Source organism: Penaeus japonicus, unplaced genomic scaffold (genome assembly GCF_977035675.1).
Source record: "Penaeus japonicus unplaced genomic scaffold, GWHDUDI00000001_assembly GWHDUDI00000017, whole genome shotgun sequence".
Taxonomy (NCBI): Eukaryota; Metazoa; Arthropoda; class Malacostraca; order Decapoda; family Penaeidae; genus Penaeus; species Penaeus japonicus.
The window spans coordinates 11,489,269-11,506,768 of record NW_028234419.1 but is presented as its reverse complement, the minus strand read 5'-3'; the positions used below and the strand labels follow the sequence as shown (position 1 = coordinate 11,506,768).

Below are 17,500 nucleotides of genomic sequence, written 5' to 3'. Positions count from 1 at the left end.
CAGTGCGGGTTAACGCTTAGTCAGTTTGCAACGGAAGCAGGTATTTCTGATTGTATGCATCGAGAGTAGGAGAGATTATATGGTTTCCTTCCTTTCTCTGTGTCTCATTATCGCTTTCTCTCTTTCTCTCTCCTACTCTCTCTCCTTCTGTGTCCCCTTCTCTCTCTTCCTCGCTTCCTCTCTCTCCCCTCTCTCTCTTACTCTCTCTCCTTCTCTCTCTCCCTCGTTCAACCCTTCTCTGTCTCCTTCTCACTCTCCTCAATCTCTTCTTTCTCTCCTCTTTCCCTCTCCTTCTTATTCCTTCTCCATCCTTTTCCTTCTCTTTTCTCTCTCTCCTTCTCCTTCTCCTTTCTCCCTCTCCTTCTCCCTCTCCCTCGCTCACCCCTTCTCTCTCCATCTATCCACCTATCTATCCATCCCGCCCCCCCCCCTACCGAAGAGGAGGTACTACACAGGCTGTTCCCTCCAAGACACGACCCGCCGTGTTTTCCAAGGCTACCAGCCCAGCGTCCGCCATTACATATGCTAGCACTCGGGGAAAAAAAGGGCCATGCCATCAAAGAGCGGCTTACCTTGGGTTCAGAAAATGCTGGTTTTCCCTCGACTGTACCTCTAAACTTTGTTTATATCAAGAAGGATTACGGGCGACTCCAGCACGCGCGCTTTATTCATAGAGTAAAGTACCTCGGATGCATTGGTTATGAAAAGGGATCCGTTTGCATGATTTAGTTGTATGTCCACTTGACAAAATCATTAAAGTTCGATGATTTTTTATTCGGTGAGTGTAATTGCATTGTGTTTGTATGTGTCTTTTTTTGCGGGGTTGGGTGGGTGGGTATACGGGTCAGGGTGGGGATGAGTCGTAATGCATGATGTTGTAATATAAAAATGTACATATATTTTGAAATCAATTATCGGGCATCGACATTCACAGACAGATACAGACAAACAAACAAACACACACATGTATTTGACAAAATGTTAATGAAACAATTAGCCAATAGACAGAGTGATATATGATGAAATAGACAGAGACAGGACGAGAAATGACAATGTACGAGGATTTCGATATAATTAGGTTGATAAATTGGTATACAACATATATACCAACACATTTGCTTGCACATATACGTACATAGACATGTGTTCAACTTGTACGTGTGTGCACACGTGTACACACACACACACACACACACACACACACACACACACACACACACACACATATATATATATATATATATATATATATATATATATATATATATATATATATATATAATATATATATATATATATATTATATATATATATCTATATATGCATATAAAGAGAGCAGATAGAAACAGGCAAAGGAGACTGAATCTGAGAAGCGAGCAGGTCCGTCTGAACCGAAGTGAATAGATATTTATACATGAAATTAACGGTGTTGTATAAGGCCACCTCAGGACATCGCGGGCTGAGAGAATGATAAAATATTCAACACGCATTTTTTTCTGTTGTTCTAGTAGTGAGGGGTGGAGGGGGGTCGGGGAGGGGAAAGAGAAGACGCGGGGGAGAGCGGGAGTGAGGGGACGAAGGCGGTGGGCGAGGCGAAGTGAAGAAGATCCTCTCAAAGTGAGGGGCGAGGAGAGGGAGGAGAGGGGAAGGGAAAGAGGGCGGCGAGGCCAGAGGTGAGTGGAGGGGAAGGGAAAGAGGGGAGGGAGGAGAGGGGTAGGGGAAAGGAGGGTGACGGGACCAGAGGGGAGGGAAGGGGATGAAAGAGGAGAGAGGAGGGGAGGGGATGAGCGAAAGGGGGTGACCGGAGGGGAAATGAAGGCGAGAAGAAGAATGGAGGAGAAGGATGGAGGTTGAGGAGGACCAGAGGGGAAAGGCGAGAAGAGGAAGGGAGGAGGAGGAGGAAAAGGTGGAGGAGGAGGAGGAGGAGGAGGAGGGAGGACAAGAGGGGACAGAAAGTGAGAGAATGAACGGGAGAAAGATAGGGGAAGAGGGGAAGGAAGGGGGGGGGGGGAAGAGAGAGAGAGCTCAGAGAAGTGCAAAGAGGGACCGCTTCCTCGCCCTTATCATATCTCCGCAACCTCCTTGTCCAAACGAGGGGACGGGGGAGAGGAGGGAGAGGAGAAGAGGGAGTCAAAAGAGGGAGTCAGAAGAGGGGTTTAGGTGGGTGGGGTAAGGGGTAGGGGTAGGGGAATGGGTGTTCCACGAGGGGTTTCACAGGAGCCTAACCTCAACACTAATCGTAGAAAAGCCCATATTTTGGCACCGTGTGAGAACAAGGGACGGCCGCTGGGATCTGCCCGAGTTAAATTATGCAGTAAAATGCATTTTTAGTCACGCCACGAGGTCGATGGTGCTCTAAAGGCGACAATGGGATAGTAATGTGCAACTTGGAAAGGGGCTTCGGCGTGTGTGTGTGTACATACGTGTGTACTTGTGTGTGTGTGTGTGTGTGTGTGTGTGTGTGTGTGTGTGTGTGTGTGTGTGTGTGTGTGTGTGTGTGTGTGTGTGTGTGTGTGTGTGTGTGTGTGTGTGCGTGTGTGCGTGTTTGTATATATGTGTTTATATGTACAAATAGTGTATGTTTGTGTGTTTTAAGTATTTGTACGCGTGTCCGTGTGTGTTAATATGTGTGTTAATATGTTATATATATATATATATATATATATATATATATATTTGTGTGTGTTAATATATTTATATATATAAGTATGTACGTGTATTTTTTTCTTCTTTGTTTTAAGTGAGTGTATATATATAATTCGACGTTGCTTAATTCCTTTTTTCATTGTCGATTAATTAACATATCTAATCAAATCCATCCTATGAATTCATTCAATGGGTCGACGTCACCTAATCTATTGCCTGATTTATTCGAACATGATCGATTAACCGATGCATTGAATAATTAATCTAATGCATTTATTTAATATTTCGACTTAATTACACCCACTTCCCCCTCGCGGTTTGGCTTCTCTAATTATCCTTTAAATACGCATCTTTATCTACGAATATTCTCTCCCTCTTTTATTCTCGTCTCACCTGGCCAGGCGCGCAGGACTGCCAGCATAATTTATAGTTCAAATACGAGCTAGCAAAGTGTGTGGGGGAGGGAGGGAGGGAGGAAGGTGGGGGGAAGGGCCTTTAGGGAAGGAAGGGATGGGGGGGGGGAGGGCTTTAGGGAAGGGAGGGATAGGGGGAGGGGAGGGCCTTAGGGGAGGGAAAGGAGGGAGGGAGTAGAGGGAGGGGGCGGAGGAGAGGGGAGGGGGATGGAAGGGGGGGATTACGGGGGGGGAGAGGGAGAGGAAAAGGAGAGTGAGAGTTATGGGGGTGGAGGCATGGCTGGGGGGCGAAAGGAGAGGAAGAGAAGGGTAAAGGAGGGAGAGAGGAGAGAAGGGGAGGGAGGGAGGGAGGGAGGGAGGGGGGAAGGAGGGAGCGAAAAGCTAAGGAAGTGTTAATTCACATTCGAAACCATTGGCTTGGGAGAAGGTTTACCTTTTGCTTGGTATTAAACGGCCGTGCTCTCTCTCTCTCTCTCTCTCTCTCTCTCTCTCTCTCTCTCTCTCTCTCTCTCTCTCTCTCTCTCTCTCTCTCGCATTGCTTTAAAATGCCAAGCAACCTAGAGTTTTGGAAGAGAGAGAAAAAAAATAAAACAAGAAAAAAAGACATATAAAGAAAACCCGAAAAAAACACAAAAAAAATGCTACGTGACAGAAAATGCTTCACAGAACGAGGCCGAGATCTGGTGCTGAAGCAAGCGCCGATATCAAGAATTAGAGACAAAAGAAATTCTGACCACAGGGGGGAGGGGCTGGATAGGGGGGGCAGGGGGAGAGGGGGAGAGCCAGGTAGGAGGGGAGGGGGAGAGACAGGTAGGAGGGGAGGGGGAGAGACAGGTAGGAGGGGAGGGGAGAGCCAGGTAGGAGGGCAGGGAGAGAGTCAGGTATGGGTGGGTGAGTGGGAGCCCTCAAGAAAGGCGGTTGGAGAGCAAGGCCCATTTCCCTCGAGATCTTAGGGAAAGACTTGATCCAAGGGCGAGAGTATTGTCGGCTTTGTTTTATTTGACCCACGAATATTTTTTTGTATAATTTCTATTGTTTTGTTGTTATTGTTTTTTTTTCCGACTCTGACTTCGTTTTTGCTATAGTGGCGTAGAGTAATTCTAGAAAGAAAGAAAACGAGAAAAAAAGAGCATAGAAAACGGATGCTACACAACCGGTTGGTATCGTAACGTAAAAAAATGGAGGATTTTGATCGTTCACGTTATCAGCAAAATATCTATGTTGATTGTTATTTTGAAGATCATCATCATACTTATTATCTTGATTTTTGTACTGCCACTCATTATCGCTGTATTATGATCACTATCGCTATCATTATCATCTTTTTTATGAACATAATCATTATTAGTATAATGCTTTCGGCCGTCATAATTACTTTCATTACCATTACTATTAACATAGTTATCATAATTACAATCATTATAATCTATAATGTCGCATCGAATACCATACGAACGAAAGGTACCGCCAAGCAAATCAATACGGAAACCACCAAGCAATATTGCACTTTTTAAAAGACATGATATACCCCCCCCCCCTCACCCCTACCTACCCCTTCTCTTCTTCCGAATACGAACACATTTTTTCGAAAAGAACACCCCCCTCCTCCCTTCAATAAAAAAGAGAGAAAAAAAAACGTAATCTCATTTTCTATCTTTGCGCCAAACGAATAATTGAAATTGCCATTTCAGTCTCTCAGCATCACTTGCGACGTAGATCAACCCCCCTATCCCCATCCCCACCCCCACCCCTAACCCTTTTCCAACTTACTTCACAACACACAAAAATGAAGAAACAAAGTGAAAAAAGTAAGAAAAAAAAAACGGAAAAAAACGAAAAATGCCTAAAAATAAGAATTGGAAAATCTTCATATCAAGCAGATTGCATGCACAGAGGGTGGTCGATAAGACGCTTTCTTCCGCCGAAATAATGAAATACACGAATGGCAATAAACAAGGGGAGAGAGGGTGAAAGGGGGTAATTGGGTAAGGGGAGAGGGAGAGAGGGAGAGAGGGGCAGAGGGGAAAAGGGGGTTAGGGAGAGAGGGAGAGGATAGGGAGAGGAAGAAAAGGGATAAAGGCGAGAGGGCGAGGGGAATGAGGGAGAAGGGGGAGAGAAGGAATCATAATGTTTTTTTCGTAGTATTTTCACTTCGATGAAGTGTATAATCCAAAGAACAATGTTTGATAAAACGTGAGAGAGAGAGAGAGAGAGAGAGAGAGAGAGAGAGAGAGAGAGAGAGAGAGAGAGAGAGAGAGAGAGAGAGAGAGAGAGAGAGAGAGAGAGAGAGAGAGAGAGAGAGAGAGAGAGAGAGAGAGAGAGAAAGACAGAAAGAAAGAGAGCAAGACACACCCACCCACCCATTCTTACTAAACAGAATCCAAGCCTCCGTTCCCGCGCGCGACACACCATGCAATCTCCAACACCATATTGCAACATAAAAAAAAAAAAAAAAAAAAAAAAAAAAATACACGTACATATGGACCTGCCGTACTCTTGAAGACAAGATACTCCGCCCTCCACGTCTACAAATGGACTAAATGAGACTTAAACTGCTTAACTAGCATCCATTCGCCCGTTTTGAGGACTCGTCTTTTTTCCGGGTCGTCCAAATACCCGCTCTTCGTCAAGTATCCATTTAGCCCGCTGGAAGAGGCGCTACATTATAACCCGGAAAGAAAACTCCGCCAAAAGTTGCCCTTGAAGGAGCCTGCTAGAATGTGGTGGAATCCTGGGAGGGAGGGAGGGAGGGAGGGAGGGGAACTGACAGTGAGAGAGGGAAAAGGAGAGGGAGGGACAGGGGGTGTGAGAGAGAGAGGGAGAGGCAGCGAAAGGGAGGGGGAGGGGGAGGTAGGGAGAGAGAGAGAAAGAGAGAGAGGGAGATATACAAAAGTGGGTGAAGAAATGTAGAGATAAACACATCAGAAGACAGATAGAAAAATAGATAGAGTGGGAGAGACAGAGAAAGAGAGAGGGAGAGACAGAGGGGTGCAGAGAGGAAGAAAGAGAGAAAGAAAGATAGAGATAGATAGATAGATAGATAGAGAGAGAGAGAGAGAGAGAGAGAGAGAGAGAGAGAGAGAGAGAGAGAGAGAGAGAGAGAGAGAGGCCAGTGTGTGTGCGAGTTGGAAGTCTGGACGAAGAACGGGGGGAAAAATGTCTTCCAAAAATCCAAATGGGCCAGTGTAAACACGAACTCTTGTTTGCATGTGTTAATTCAAATGTCTCTTTTTTAAGCAAGGCTTTTCTGAATGTCTGGCATTCTTATGTATTTACTAGCCATGTATTTACTGTTCGACTTTTCGTGGGAAATAAAGATAATGTTCAACGATATACCATGCTGCCTTCCTGCCTGTAATTATCTGATGTGTGATGATTCGTAGTTAATGTGGCATGCATGGTGAGACGTAATGTTAGCCGAGTTAAAGATACTCATTATAAGAAGTAATGATTACCGAATGATTTTTCCCTTTTGCTTTTTTTCAGCAATGGCGTAAGTAATCAGTAAATACAGTGAAGTCGCGTGCGGACCGGATAACTATAGCAGTCGGTAACATCAACAACAAACTTCAGTCACGAAAAGCTTGTAAATCGCCGAGGGAGTTTTCATGGCTGAAATAAAAAAGAGAGAGAGAGACAGAGAAAGAAAAAAGGAGGAAAAACAGAATATCAGAAAAGGGCGAAAAGACAGAGAAGCAAAAAAGGAATATGAAAACTCAGGTCACCATGATTTTATATGAAGGGAATTTTCGTCCTCCCGCCGCGCCCCGACTCAAACACGCACCATGCTCTAAAAAAATATTAATAGTTTCGTGGTCCGGAAATTGTCATATCAAATCTGAGAGGTCCATTAATAAAAAATGAACTCGTGTCTGATAATCCTGATAAAATGGCCGGGAGTTATCCGGCTCGCTAATCGCCGAAAGGACTGTCTACTGGACGTGCATTATTGACGAATGGATTACGTCGAAGGATTTGTCTCTCGTCCTGATGGAGGAGCAAAGATAATGAAGAAGCCTCGGGCTGGGATCGTGCAGACCACCAAACGGCATTGGGCTCAACAACACCTTGCACGACACGAGCAAAACCGACCTAACCGACACAGACGGTCTCGGGTAGGCCATTGTTTTGAAGCTATGTTAAATGCTCCGCTCGACGCCTACTTCTTTCTTCTCCAACTCCGGACTTTTAGGTCTTAAGCCTGCCGTGCGCTGCCCGGGGGCTCGGCACCGCTATTACACCCGAGTGACTGAAGGCAGGATGAAGAACCCCTTTTGTGTCGGTTCTCCGCAACCTGGCATTGCCTTCCCACTGAAACACGCCCCCTGCAACCCCCACCTCTCGGCTAATGAAGCGCCTTCGAGTCCAATCATATGTGAGCTCGAGATTCCAGCGCCCTGACCAACACCACGGCCAACGCTCCAGCTCGAACCCCCGCAGCTTCCGTCCCCTTCCCTCCCCTCCCGACCTCACCCACGCCCTGTCTTCCTTACCTCCAAAGAAAACTGATACTGAAAACAAGATAAGTAACTCGTAATTTCTGAACAACTATCTCGGGAGGGAAAAAAGTGGGGGGAAGGGAGGAGGAGGAGAAGTTTTCGCTCCATTTTTCTTCGCCTCCTGCTGGTGATGACCGCACCCCTACCGAGAAGGCGGGGGAGAAGGCGAAGAAGACGAAGAAGGCGAGGGATAATACTTGTGGGCGGTTGGTAAATGTCACTCCGCAGGTGATACACGAATATCATACACTTTTAATTCTCTCTCCCTTCCACCGCCCCCTCCCCCCCTCCAGCCCCCACCCCTACACCCAGCCTTCACCTCCCTTTCCTTCGCCAACTAGTTGCCCCTTCTTCTCCACCATCTCTCCTACCTCCTCCTAGCGAAGACATGATGAATGGCCTAGGGTACATGTGAGGTGTCTGAGGGGAGGGCCCGTATATATACGCTCTCTCCCTTTTTTCTCCCCTTTTCCCTCGCTCCTTTTTTTAATAACTATTCAAGGTCTTCGCGCCGAGATGCCAGGGAGGCGCTTAAGGAATTAGAAGGAACACGCTCTTGTAGTATAGGTGTTAATGGTTTTTGCATCCCGTACGCCTCTTGCTTATTCACTTTTGAATATGCATGTGTACTTCGTTCCATCAGCCCCTTTCAGTTTTCTTTTCATTTCCCACAGTATAAAAGCAGTTAGTTTGTGTGTTGATGTCTGACGAGGGAGGAGAGGTGAAGGGTGAGCCGGCGTTCCCTCCAAGACCTGCCTCGCACTTCTTGACTCAAAACCTTCTCTTGTTCTTGTTGCATTCTTTTGCTAAAGAGTTATTGTTAGTCAACCATTCATCTGCATCCAATTAACACAAGAAGGGAACTTATAATATAAACAATAACTTCGGAAGAAATGGTCGATTTCATCCTCTTCCGGGACAAACTCGGAGCAAAAGAATCACAAGCAATTTCTCAGGAGTGCCCGTGGGAGGAAGTTTCTCCGATGGGTCCCCAAAGTGGAAGGGCTGTGGTGGGTGTGGGGGTGGGGCCTATGGTGGGCGTGTAGGTGTGTGTGTGTGTGGAGAAGTGTGTATATGAAGAGCATCGTCTGCAAAAGAGTGAAGTGGGTAGATACAACACTGTGTAAACAACAGAGACCATAGAAGGGGCATAAGTACACACGTGTTGCATACATTTTTCGTAAAGTTGTGGAAAGAATTGTATGTGTGTGTGTGTGTGTGTGTGTGTGTGTGTGTGTGTGTGTGTGTGTGTGTGTGTGTGTGTGTGTGTGTGTGTGTGTGTGTGTGTTTGTATGTGTGTGTGTGTGTTTGTGCGTGTATGTGTTTGTGTGTGTGCGCGCGCGTGTGTATGTTGGTAACACACTAGCTCAAGGAATAAGCACTCCGAGTAACATATTGACCAAGACCTTAAAAGAACACAATGGGTCCTTTCACCTCTTCGTCAGACGGATGTGCACTTCTAAACAGACAACAAGACGCATGTTCGCCTACCTTTGTGGGGTCAAGTGAGGGCGGGGAGTGGGCATCTTGGCGATCCAGGTCAGGTCGGAGGTCCTGAGCGCCCCAGTGTAAAGAGCGAGAAGGCTCAGACGGGTGTCCCAGCGGGGGCGGCGAGGAGGGCGCATCTCCGCGAGGGGACGAAGGCCGCAGCAACTGGCACATGGTCTGCTGAAGGAGGGAGTGTGCACCCACGCCCCCTGCGGCTGCAGCGGCCGCAGCAACAGCAGGACTTAGCCCAGGGGGGAGTGAAGGCCCGTTGTTCGCGGGGCCATCGCTTCCTCCTCCTACAGCCCCTCCTGTCGACTCGGTCTCGCTCGTGTCCTGAAACATGTCAGATAAACTTAGCTCCTTCGCAAACAAGAGAGAGAGTAGAGATTGCTAAAGAGATAAAAAGACAGAAAAGGAAATAACAATTGAATAATTAATGGATTTAACAGTTCAGACATCACGCAATGGAATAAAATACATAGGAACTACAGCATTTTCTCTTCTAAAAATGATATGACCTCATAATGTTTTGAATAAATCACTTTTCAAACAGTTTCAGAATTACGTAATCAGCTATGCGGAGCTTACGTGTTCAGTCGTAAAGTCGGTAATACAACTTTAGCTATATTCCATATACATAGGATTTTCTATAGAAAATCATAAGAAAACAACAACAGTAATAAGTTTGCTGGCCAGAAAGCGAAACATACAAACCAACAGCGCTCACAGGAAGACAAGCCTGCCGTGGAGGCGTTTCTTCACACAAAAGAGCGAAGATGATTTGCTCTGTTTTACTTTAAATGTCAGGCATAAAACCAAAACATACATTCCCCTGCAGCAAGTGCATTTTCGGAACACAAAGGATTGTCTAAAAATTCTTTGGAATCCGTCCACTAGCTTCCGGACATATCACGGTGCACGATGGAGCCGTGAAGCGTGCGACAAGAAAACAAAACTCCCGCCAAAAAATTCTCCTAAAACTGGCGCGCTTTTTCCCGCCATTTTTGCCGTGTAGGGCGGTTAGCGCGAAAAGAACAGAGGTGGGATGTGCAAGCGATCCACTTTGGTTGATGATAAATTGCAGCTAATTTATCTTGCGGAACTTGTAAATGATGATGAATTGGGCTCTTAAATTACGTGATGAATGATAAAATGACAAAATGTTGGGGAAGGTGATTTGCCTCGATTTTAAGGCGCCCCGGGAGAAAATTAGTAAGGCCGGGTAAAAGATCTGAACGAGGGAGCTCGACATTGTTTGGCCAAATTAGCGGCTTCATTTGGCTGTATTTTTTTAAAAGAAAAGGTTAATGCTGGAGAGTAGAGAGAATGAGATTCCTCCACCTTTATGAATTATTTTGCTGAAAGAATAGGTCTGTCGTATCTTCTTATCCGTATTGGATGTATGTAGTTAATGTTAAGGGACATTTCTCTTAATCTTATTCGAGGAACTAGATACTTTATAGAAGGAAATATAGAGTTCGGAGATACATATTGAAAAATTAACAAGTAATTAAGTCGAAATGCAATGCACATTTCCAACAGCATTAGTGCCGAAGAATATTAATAATTCACTTACCAAGCGGCCTATCCGAGCTCCCCCTAGACAGGCTAATGGAGCATCCCTAGCTACATGGATGAGAGAGAAATGTCGGAGTGAAGAAAAAAAAAGGGGGAAAAGGAAGAAGAGGAAGAGGAGGAGTAGGAGGAGATAGAAAAGCCCCCCTCCCCCTACCCCCACCCCTTTCTCCTCTCCCTTCTATGTGTCGACGTAGCCCCAAGGAACACTCCAGCAGATCAACAGCGGGCGTGGAGCGGTACGTCGAGTATCCACCTACGTGATCTCACTAAGACCTCAGGATCCATCACGTCTTTGAAGGGAAGGCTGGCCACACCCACGAGAGGAAATAGTCCACAAGACTTTAATCCTTATTTTCCCTTCCCCCCTGCTCATTCTTTATGGTATCCGATTGCTGTTCTTGACTTGAGAATCCTCTCGTAAACATGGGGAGGGGGGAAGGGGGAGGCCTACGTGTACCTTGTGCTACCGAAGTTGAATGTGTAGCCAGAACGTGAACGCTCGCTATTTCTCCCTCATCACAGCGAAATAAATGAAATACGTGATCTGAGACAATGGAATATGGTCGCCAGGTGAAAAAAATATATATAAAGTAAGATAAATCACTACTTATGACTTGAGTAACCATCGTTGTACATGCTATAGTTTCGTAGTAACAATGTTAGGTTTCCCATTCAAGTCGTCAAGTAGCCTTAACTTAAAGCCGTGTTATCCTTTAGGTCGAGAAGGAGAAAGAGAGAGAGAGAGAGAGAGAGAGAGAGAGAGAGAGAGAGAGAGAGAGAGAGAGAGAGAGAGAGAGAGAGAGAGAGAGAGAGAGAGAGAGAGAGAGAGAGAGAGAGAGAGAGAGAGAGAGAGAAAGAGGGAAAGTGAGAGAGAGAGCTGTGTTATTATACATAAGCATACGTGTGCGCATGCTATATACCTACACATAGATAGACCTAGATATATCTAATACCAGAAGCCGAGGCGTATGGATCGAGTTCAGTTAATTAGACGTCAACGCAGCCTTCTCTTCACACTGCAAGATAAATCTAATAAGCAAAAGAAGTTGGGGGGAAATTTTCCCTAAGTTTTAATTCGCGTCTAAAGACTCTTGTTTAGGTGAGTTGGTACTAATTCTTTCCTTCTCCTGTTCGAGAAGGAAAGGAGCTAACGGCAGATGAGTATGTTACATGTGTGTTTTTAAAGATGGTTTCGACTAAACTTTAGCCGACTCTTGATCGGAAACACACACACACACACACACACACACACACACACACACACACACACACACACACACACACACACACACACACACACACACACACACACATATATATATATATATATATATATATATATATATATATATACATATATATTTATACATATGTATATGCATATCTATCTATCTATCTATCTATATTTATATATACACATATGCATATCTACGTGTATATGTATATCTATATATATATATACATATATATGTGTCTACACACTTCTACACCTCCGCCCCCTTCCCCCCAATCCAGCCTATCCGGCCGCCGCTGCCGCGCCCTCGCCGCCTGGCCGCCTGGCCGCCTCAGCCGCAAGTGCCAAATAAAAAGGGCCCGAGAAGGAAGGCTCAAAAAGGCCGGCGGTTCCAACCAACAGATCGCGACGGGCAAAACTCCCCGCGTCTCACCCCCGTCTTCCTTCCCTCATACTGCAAAATTACCAAAGTTGTGCGAGAGATTATGTTTGGTAAGAATGCAGCCCTGGGAACTCATATTATATGCGGAAGGTTTCCTGCACCCGAGAAAAGTTGGCCGACATTTTAATGAGAAGAATGCTCTGGTAAATTAATTTTTGAGGTCCCCCTGCTCCACCTCCTCCCCCCCTCTCTCCTCTCCTCTCCGCTCTCTCTCTCTCTCTCTCTCTCTCTCTCTCTCTCTCTCTCTCTCTCTCAGTCCGTCCCTTCAACGCAACCATCGAGGCTTCAGTCATTCCTTCGCCCCCGCAGCTAGTTATATCATAGGATCAACAACTCTTCAGAACTGCGGTGTTTTGGTCTCAGTCTGTCAATATATTATTCATGATCATTGTCAAAATATCAGCTGCTCTTACCACATATTCATATATATTAATACAAAAACATTTAAATAAATATATGAGTAGATGGAGATATATATACGTACACACACACACACACACACACACACACACACATATATATATATATATGTGTGTTTGTGTTTGTGTGTATGTGTGTGTGTGTGTGTGTGTGTGTGTGTATGTGTGTGTGTGTGTGTAAGAGAAATAAAAAGCAAAGCAAAGGATAAATAGATAACTACTAAGATAAACAGATAGGTAGACGAGTAATAAGAAAGATAGACAGACACAGCCATCCAAAGAGAGAGAAAGAGAACAAAGAGAGAGACAGAGAACGAAAAGAGGGAAAATGATAGAGATAGAGAACCCAAAGCCGAGGATATAAATAACCCTTTACATTTATTTGTCAAGAGGAATATCTGTTATTTGTTTTGAGTTAAAATAGCCAAGAACATGATAAAGCCTCTCCGATGTCTGTGACAAGCAATCAATCATCACAACTGGTTGATGGAATTGTTGTCTAAACACCTTTCGGATATTATGCATCGCGCTGGCTTTTGAAAATTAGAGAATACAGTGTCGTGTCCCGCGAGAGAGAAAGAAAGAAAGAAAAAAAAAGAAAAAAAGAAAAAAAAATAGAGAAGTGAAATAAATGATTATTTATTTCGCTTTCGAAGACTCTGGCGGGCATCGAAAGGAAAGGCAAACACAAAGGGAATGCAGCTCAGACATAAGTCGAAAATATCTTATAGGAAAGAGTCTCCGGGTTTTATCACTTTATTATCAATCTTGTTAAGTCATTCAAAAGACGCACACAAACAAACAAACGGATTTATTCCGCCCGATAGCACTTTTTATCTTTTAGTCTCATTTCTTATTCCTTTCCGTTTTATGTCATATCTTTATTCATTATATATATATATATATATATATATATATATATATATATATATATATATATATATATATATATATATATATATATATATATATATATGTATGTATATATATTTATATATGTATAATTATTTCTTCTTAACAACGTAATGGTGGGGGAATCAGAGGGTGCAATTGTACGTGCGTAAGTTTTGCTCCCTACAGTGGACGCAAAAACAACAGCAACAACAACAACAGCAACAAAACACCCAGATACCGAACCACAGAACTAAAATATACATCGACGAATTCGTACTTCGTTGCTAACACCAATTAAGCCGGAGAGACGCGCTTGTCAACACTTATGACGCAAAAACATGAAACAAATGAAAATCGTCAATATGGGATGAGACGAGGAGGAGGAGGAGGAGGTGGAGAAAGAGGTGGAGGAGGAGAAGGAGGAGAAGGAGGAGGAGGAAGAGGAGAAGGAGGAGGAGGAGGAAGAGGAGGAGGAAGAGGAGAAGGAGGAGGAGGAAGAGGAGGAGGAGGAGGAGGAAGAGATGGAGGAAGAGGAAGAGGAAGAGGTGGAGGAGGTGGAAGAGGAAGAGGAGGAGGAGGAGGAAGAGGAGGAGGAGTAGGGGGATGAAGAGAAGGAAGAGGAAGAAGAGGAAGTAGAGGTGGGGGAGGAAGAAGATGTGGGAGAGGAAAAGGAGTAGTAGGAGGAGTAAGAAGAGGCAGAAGAGGAGTAAGAGGACGCGGAGGAGGGGAGGAGAAGCACAGGAGGAGGGGATACAGGTACAGCTACAGTGAGTACAGGTACAACTTGGTACATGTGTGTAACTAAAGTAGGGTACTGGGTACTACAAGTACAAGGGAGCCGTACAGGTTTAAGTAAAGCAGAGGAGGAGGGGGCAGGGTACAAGTACAAGAGATACAGGGGGTAGGAGAGAATAGGGTAGAGGGTAGGGGGGGGGGGGCAGAGAGGCAAGGTGTTAATAAGCTTCGCGACGTAAAGAGCTTTAGGTGGTGATAATAAAAGACAAAAAGAAAAAGAAAGGGACCACCCGGTGTGTTTTTGATTTGTGAGGAAATGCGGAAAAAAGAAGATAATTTTTTTTGAAAATTTATTTTGAACTTCGGTGTTATGAGAAGAATGATTGTAAGGTGGTGGTATGTTTCTGGAAGATGGAGAGAAAGGGATAAACAGATGATGAAAGAAATATGAAAAATGCATGCATACATACAATCACATACACACACATACACATAAACACACACACACACGCACGTACACAAACACACACACACACACACACACACACACATATGTATATATATGTATGTATATATATGTATGTATGTATATATATGTATATATATATATATATATATATACACATATATACATATATATACATATGTGTGTGTGTGTGTGTGTGTGTGTGTGTGTGTGTGTGTGTGTGTGTATGTGTGTGTGTGTGTTCATATATATATGTATATATATATATATATATATATATATATATATATATATATATATATATTTCTATATAGAGAGAGAGAGAGAGAGAGAGAGAGAGAGAGAGAGAGAGAGAGAGAGAGAGAGAGAGAGCGAGAGAGAGAGAACGAGAGAAAGAGAGCGAGAGAAAAAGAGCGAAAGAAAGGGAGCGAGAGAAAGAGAGAGAAAAAAAAAAAAGACAGAGAGAGAGAGAGAGAGAGAGAGAGAGAGAGAGAGAGAGAGAGAGAGAGAGAGAGAGAGAGAGAGAGAGAGAGAGAGAGAGAGAGAGAGAGAGAGAGAGAGAGAGAGAGAGAGAGAGAGAGAGAGGGAGAACGAGAGCGAGAGAGAGAGAGAGAATAAGAGAGAGGTGTTAATGACTCTTAACTAAGAGGCTTGTGAGGGGAGGATGCAGGCGTGAAGGAGAGCAGAGGAAAGAGGGAAAAGAGGCTAGGAGGGGGAGGGGAAGGAGGGGGGGAGGAGAGGAGAGGGGAGGGAGGGAGGGGGGGCGATCGTTGGTCATATTGATTATGATAACGAGGAACCGGCACGGAGGAGAGTGAAGCGCGCTGGTAAAAGGGGCGAGACTTTGACTGGGGGAAGGCTCGGGGGGAGGGGCCGGGGAGGAGGGGGAGGGGGAGGAGGGAGACGAGGGACTGGGGGGAGGAGTGGTGGGCGGAGAAGCAGTAGAGGGAAGATGGGAGCGAAGGGTAGGAGGAGGGGAGGGTCTGGGGATGGAGGGGGTGGGGTGGGGTGATGGGAGGGAAGACGGGAGCGGGGAAAGGGTGAGGAAATGGGGAGGGAGGGAGGGAGGGAGGGAGGAGGGGGGACTGGAGTATGGGGGCTTTCAAGACTTGCGTGTACAAGGGGGGAGGGGGGGGGGAGAAAAAGAGGGAGGACAGAGAGAGAGAGAGAGAGAGAGAGAGAGAGAGAGAGAGATGGAGGGGAAAAGGGAAGAGGGATGAAGGGGGGCGCTGCTCCTTAATTCTGGCCTGACCTTACGCGCGAACCATTTTAAGGGGAAACGTTTTCCTCTTTTCCATTTTTGTTTCCCATTTTATCTAGTTTCTATTTTTTTTCTTTATAATTCCCTCTGTCTTTCTCTCTCCATTTTTTCTTTATTATCCGACCGATCAGTGTCTCTCTCTCTCTTCCTCCCGGATTTTTTTTCTTTTCTTTTCTCTTCCAAATTCTTTCGAAGACGATCATTTCAAGGGGCGATTTTAAGGAAGGATTTTTTACACGTTATATTTCCCAGCGTAGGTCATGCAAGCGTCCGTCATCCGGGACTCAGAAAATGCTAACGCTGTCCCTCCCTCCCTCCCTCCATTTTTTTTTTCTTTTATAGATTCTTCACCTTCTTCTTTTTCTTTTCTTTTTTTCTTCTTCTTTGAATTTCTTAACCATATCCGAAAGAAACGAAGTCATAAGCTTTAGATCAGAAATCGACTACCGTGTCATTCTTATGCCTTGGATTTCTTACCTTTTAAGGTCCTAATCTGTTTCCGAACAAGGACATCATCATTCTTATGAATTTTTGCCTTCTGAAACACTTAACTATTTCTGAAAAGTACGGTTTTCTCTAAAAAAAATATCCCATTTTTTCATGTAATACATATTTTTGGGATAATTCTTAGGCAAAGAATAAAGTCACGTCGGCTAACCAAAATACGCCCATACTTCATATTCCATGTAAATCATATCTTTTGAAAGTTCTTCGTCATCAACTAACACATCAGCTAAACGAAAGAAAGAAAGAAATCCACATCATTCTCATTCCTTAAGAGACGCACATAAAAAATTAACAATTTCCGAAAGAGAACCCCGCCCCCCCCCCCCCGGGAAAAAAAGGAGAAGACTTCCATATCATTTATTAAAGTCCTGCATCCGGTACTGCTGTTGTCAAGAACACAATACGAAAGAAATGCTCTCTCTTTTTTCCGGGTTCTGATCTGAGACAAAAGCGTAAGAGATGAACGAGCGTCTAAGACAAACAATTTGTGGTGATTTTCAATGCAATATCGAAAATGCAGGAGCGCTCTTTCCCTGCACAAAGGCCGAGGCAAAACCAACGCCACTATTAGGATTATCTTCGTCAGGATTTTGTCGGTATGATTATTTTCTTGATCTTTATGTTGTTCTAGAATCAGAACTGGGATTATGCTTCATTACCAGAACTCTCAGCTGTTTATGGGCGTCCTTGGCGTTTTGATGATGAAATAAATGCCGCTGATTATTAGTCTACAGCGCTTCTTTTAAATGAGGGTCATAGGAAATTAAGCCCCCCCCCCCTAAAAAAAAAAAAATGCATCGAACTTACAGCCAAATGAATAATGACTCAAGTGCGAGTAGTGCGGATGTGTAGCTGACTCTATATTCTGTATCGTGATTAACCGAGATGGCGGTACTAATCATGAGTTGCATAAATCAT

General features: G+C 44.5%; 1 protein-coding gene across 3 annotated transcripts in view; it reads right to left on the bottom strand.

Moving 5' to 3' along the window:
- LOC122247731 (zinc finger protein datilografo) overlaps positions 1-17,500 on the bottom strand; it is a 590,387-nt gene that overhangs the window by 349,973 nt on the left and 222,914 nt on the right. For all 3 annotated transcript variants that reach the window (XM_086545957.1, XM_086545956.1, XM_086545955.1), the window contains exon 3: positions 9,050-9,379. In XM_086545957.1, coding sequence (XP_086402083.1) covers positions 9,050-9,379 — 330 coding nt within the window. The remainder of the gene's footprint in view (positions 1-9,049; positions 9,380-17,500) is intronic.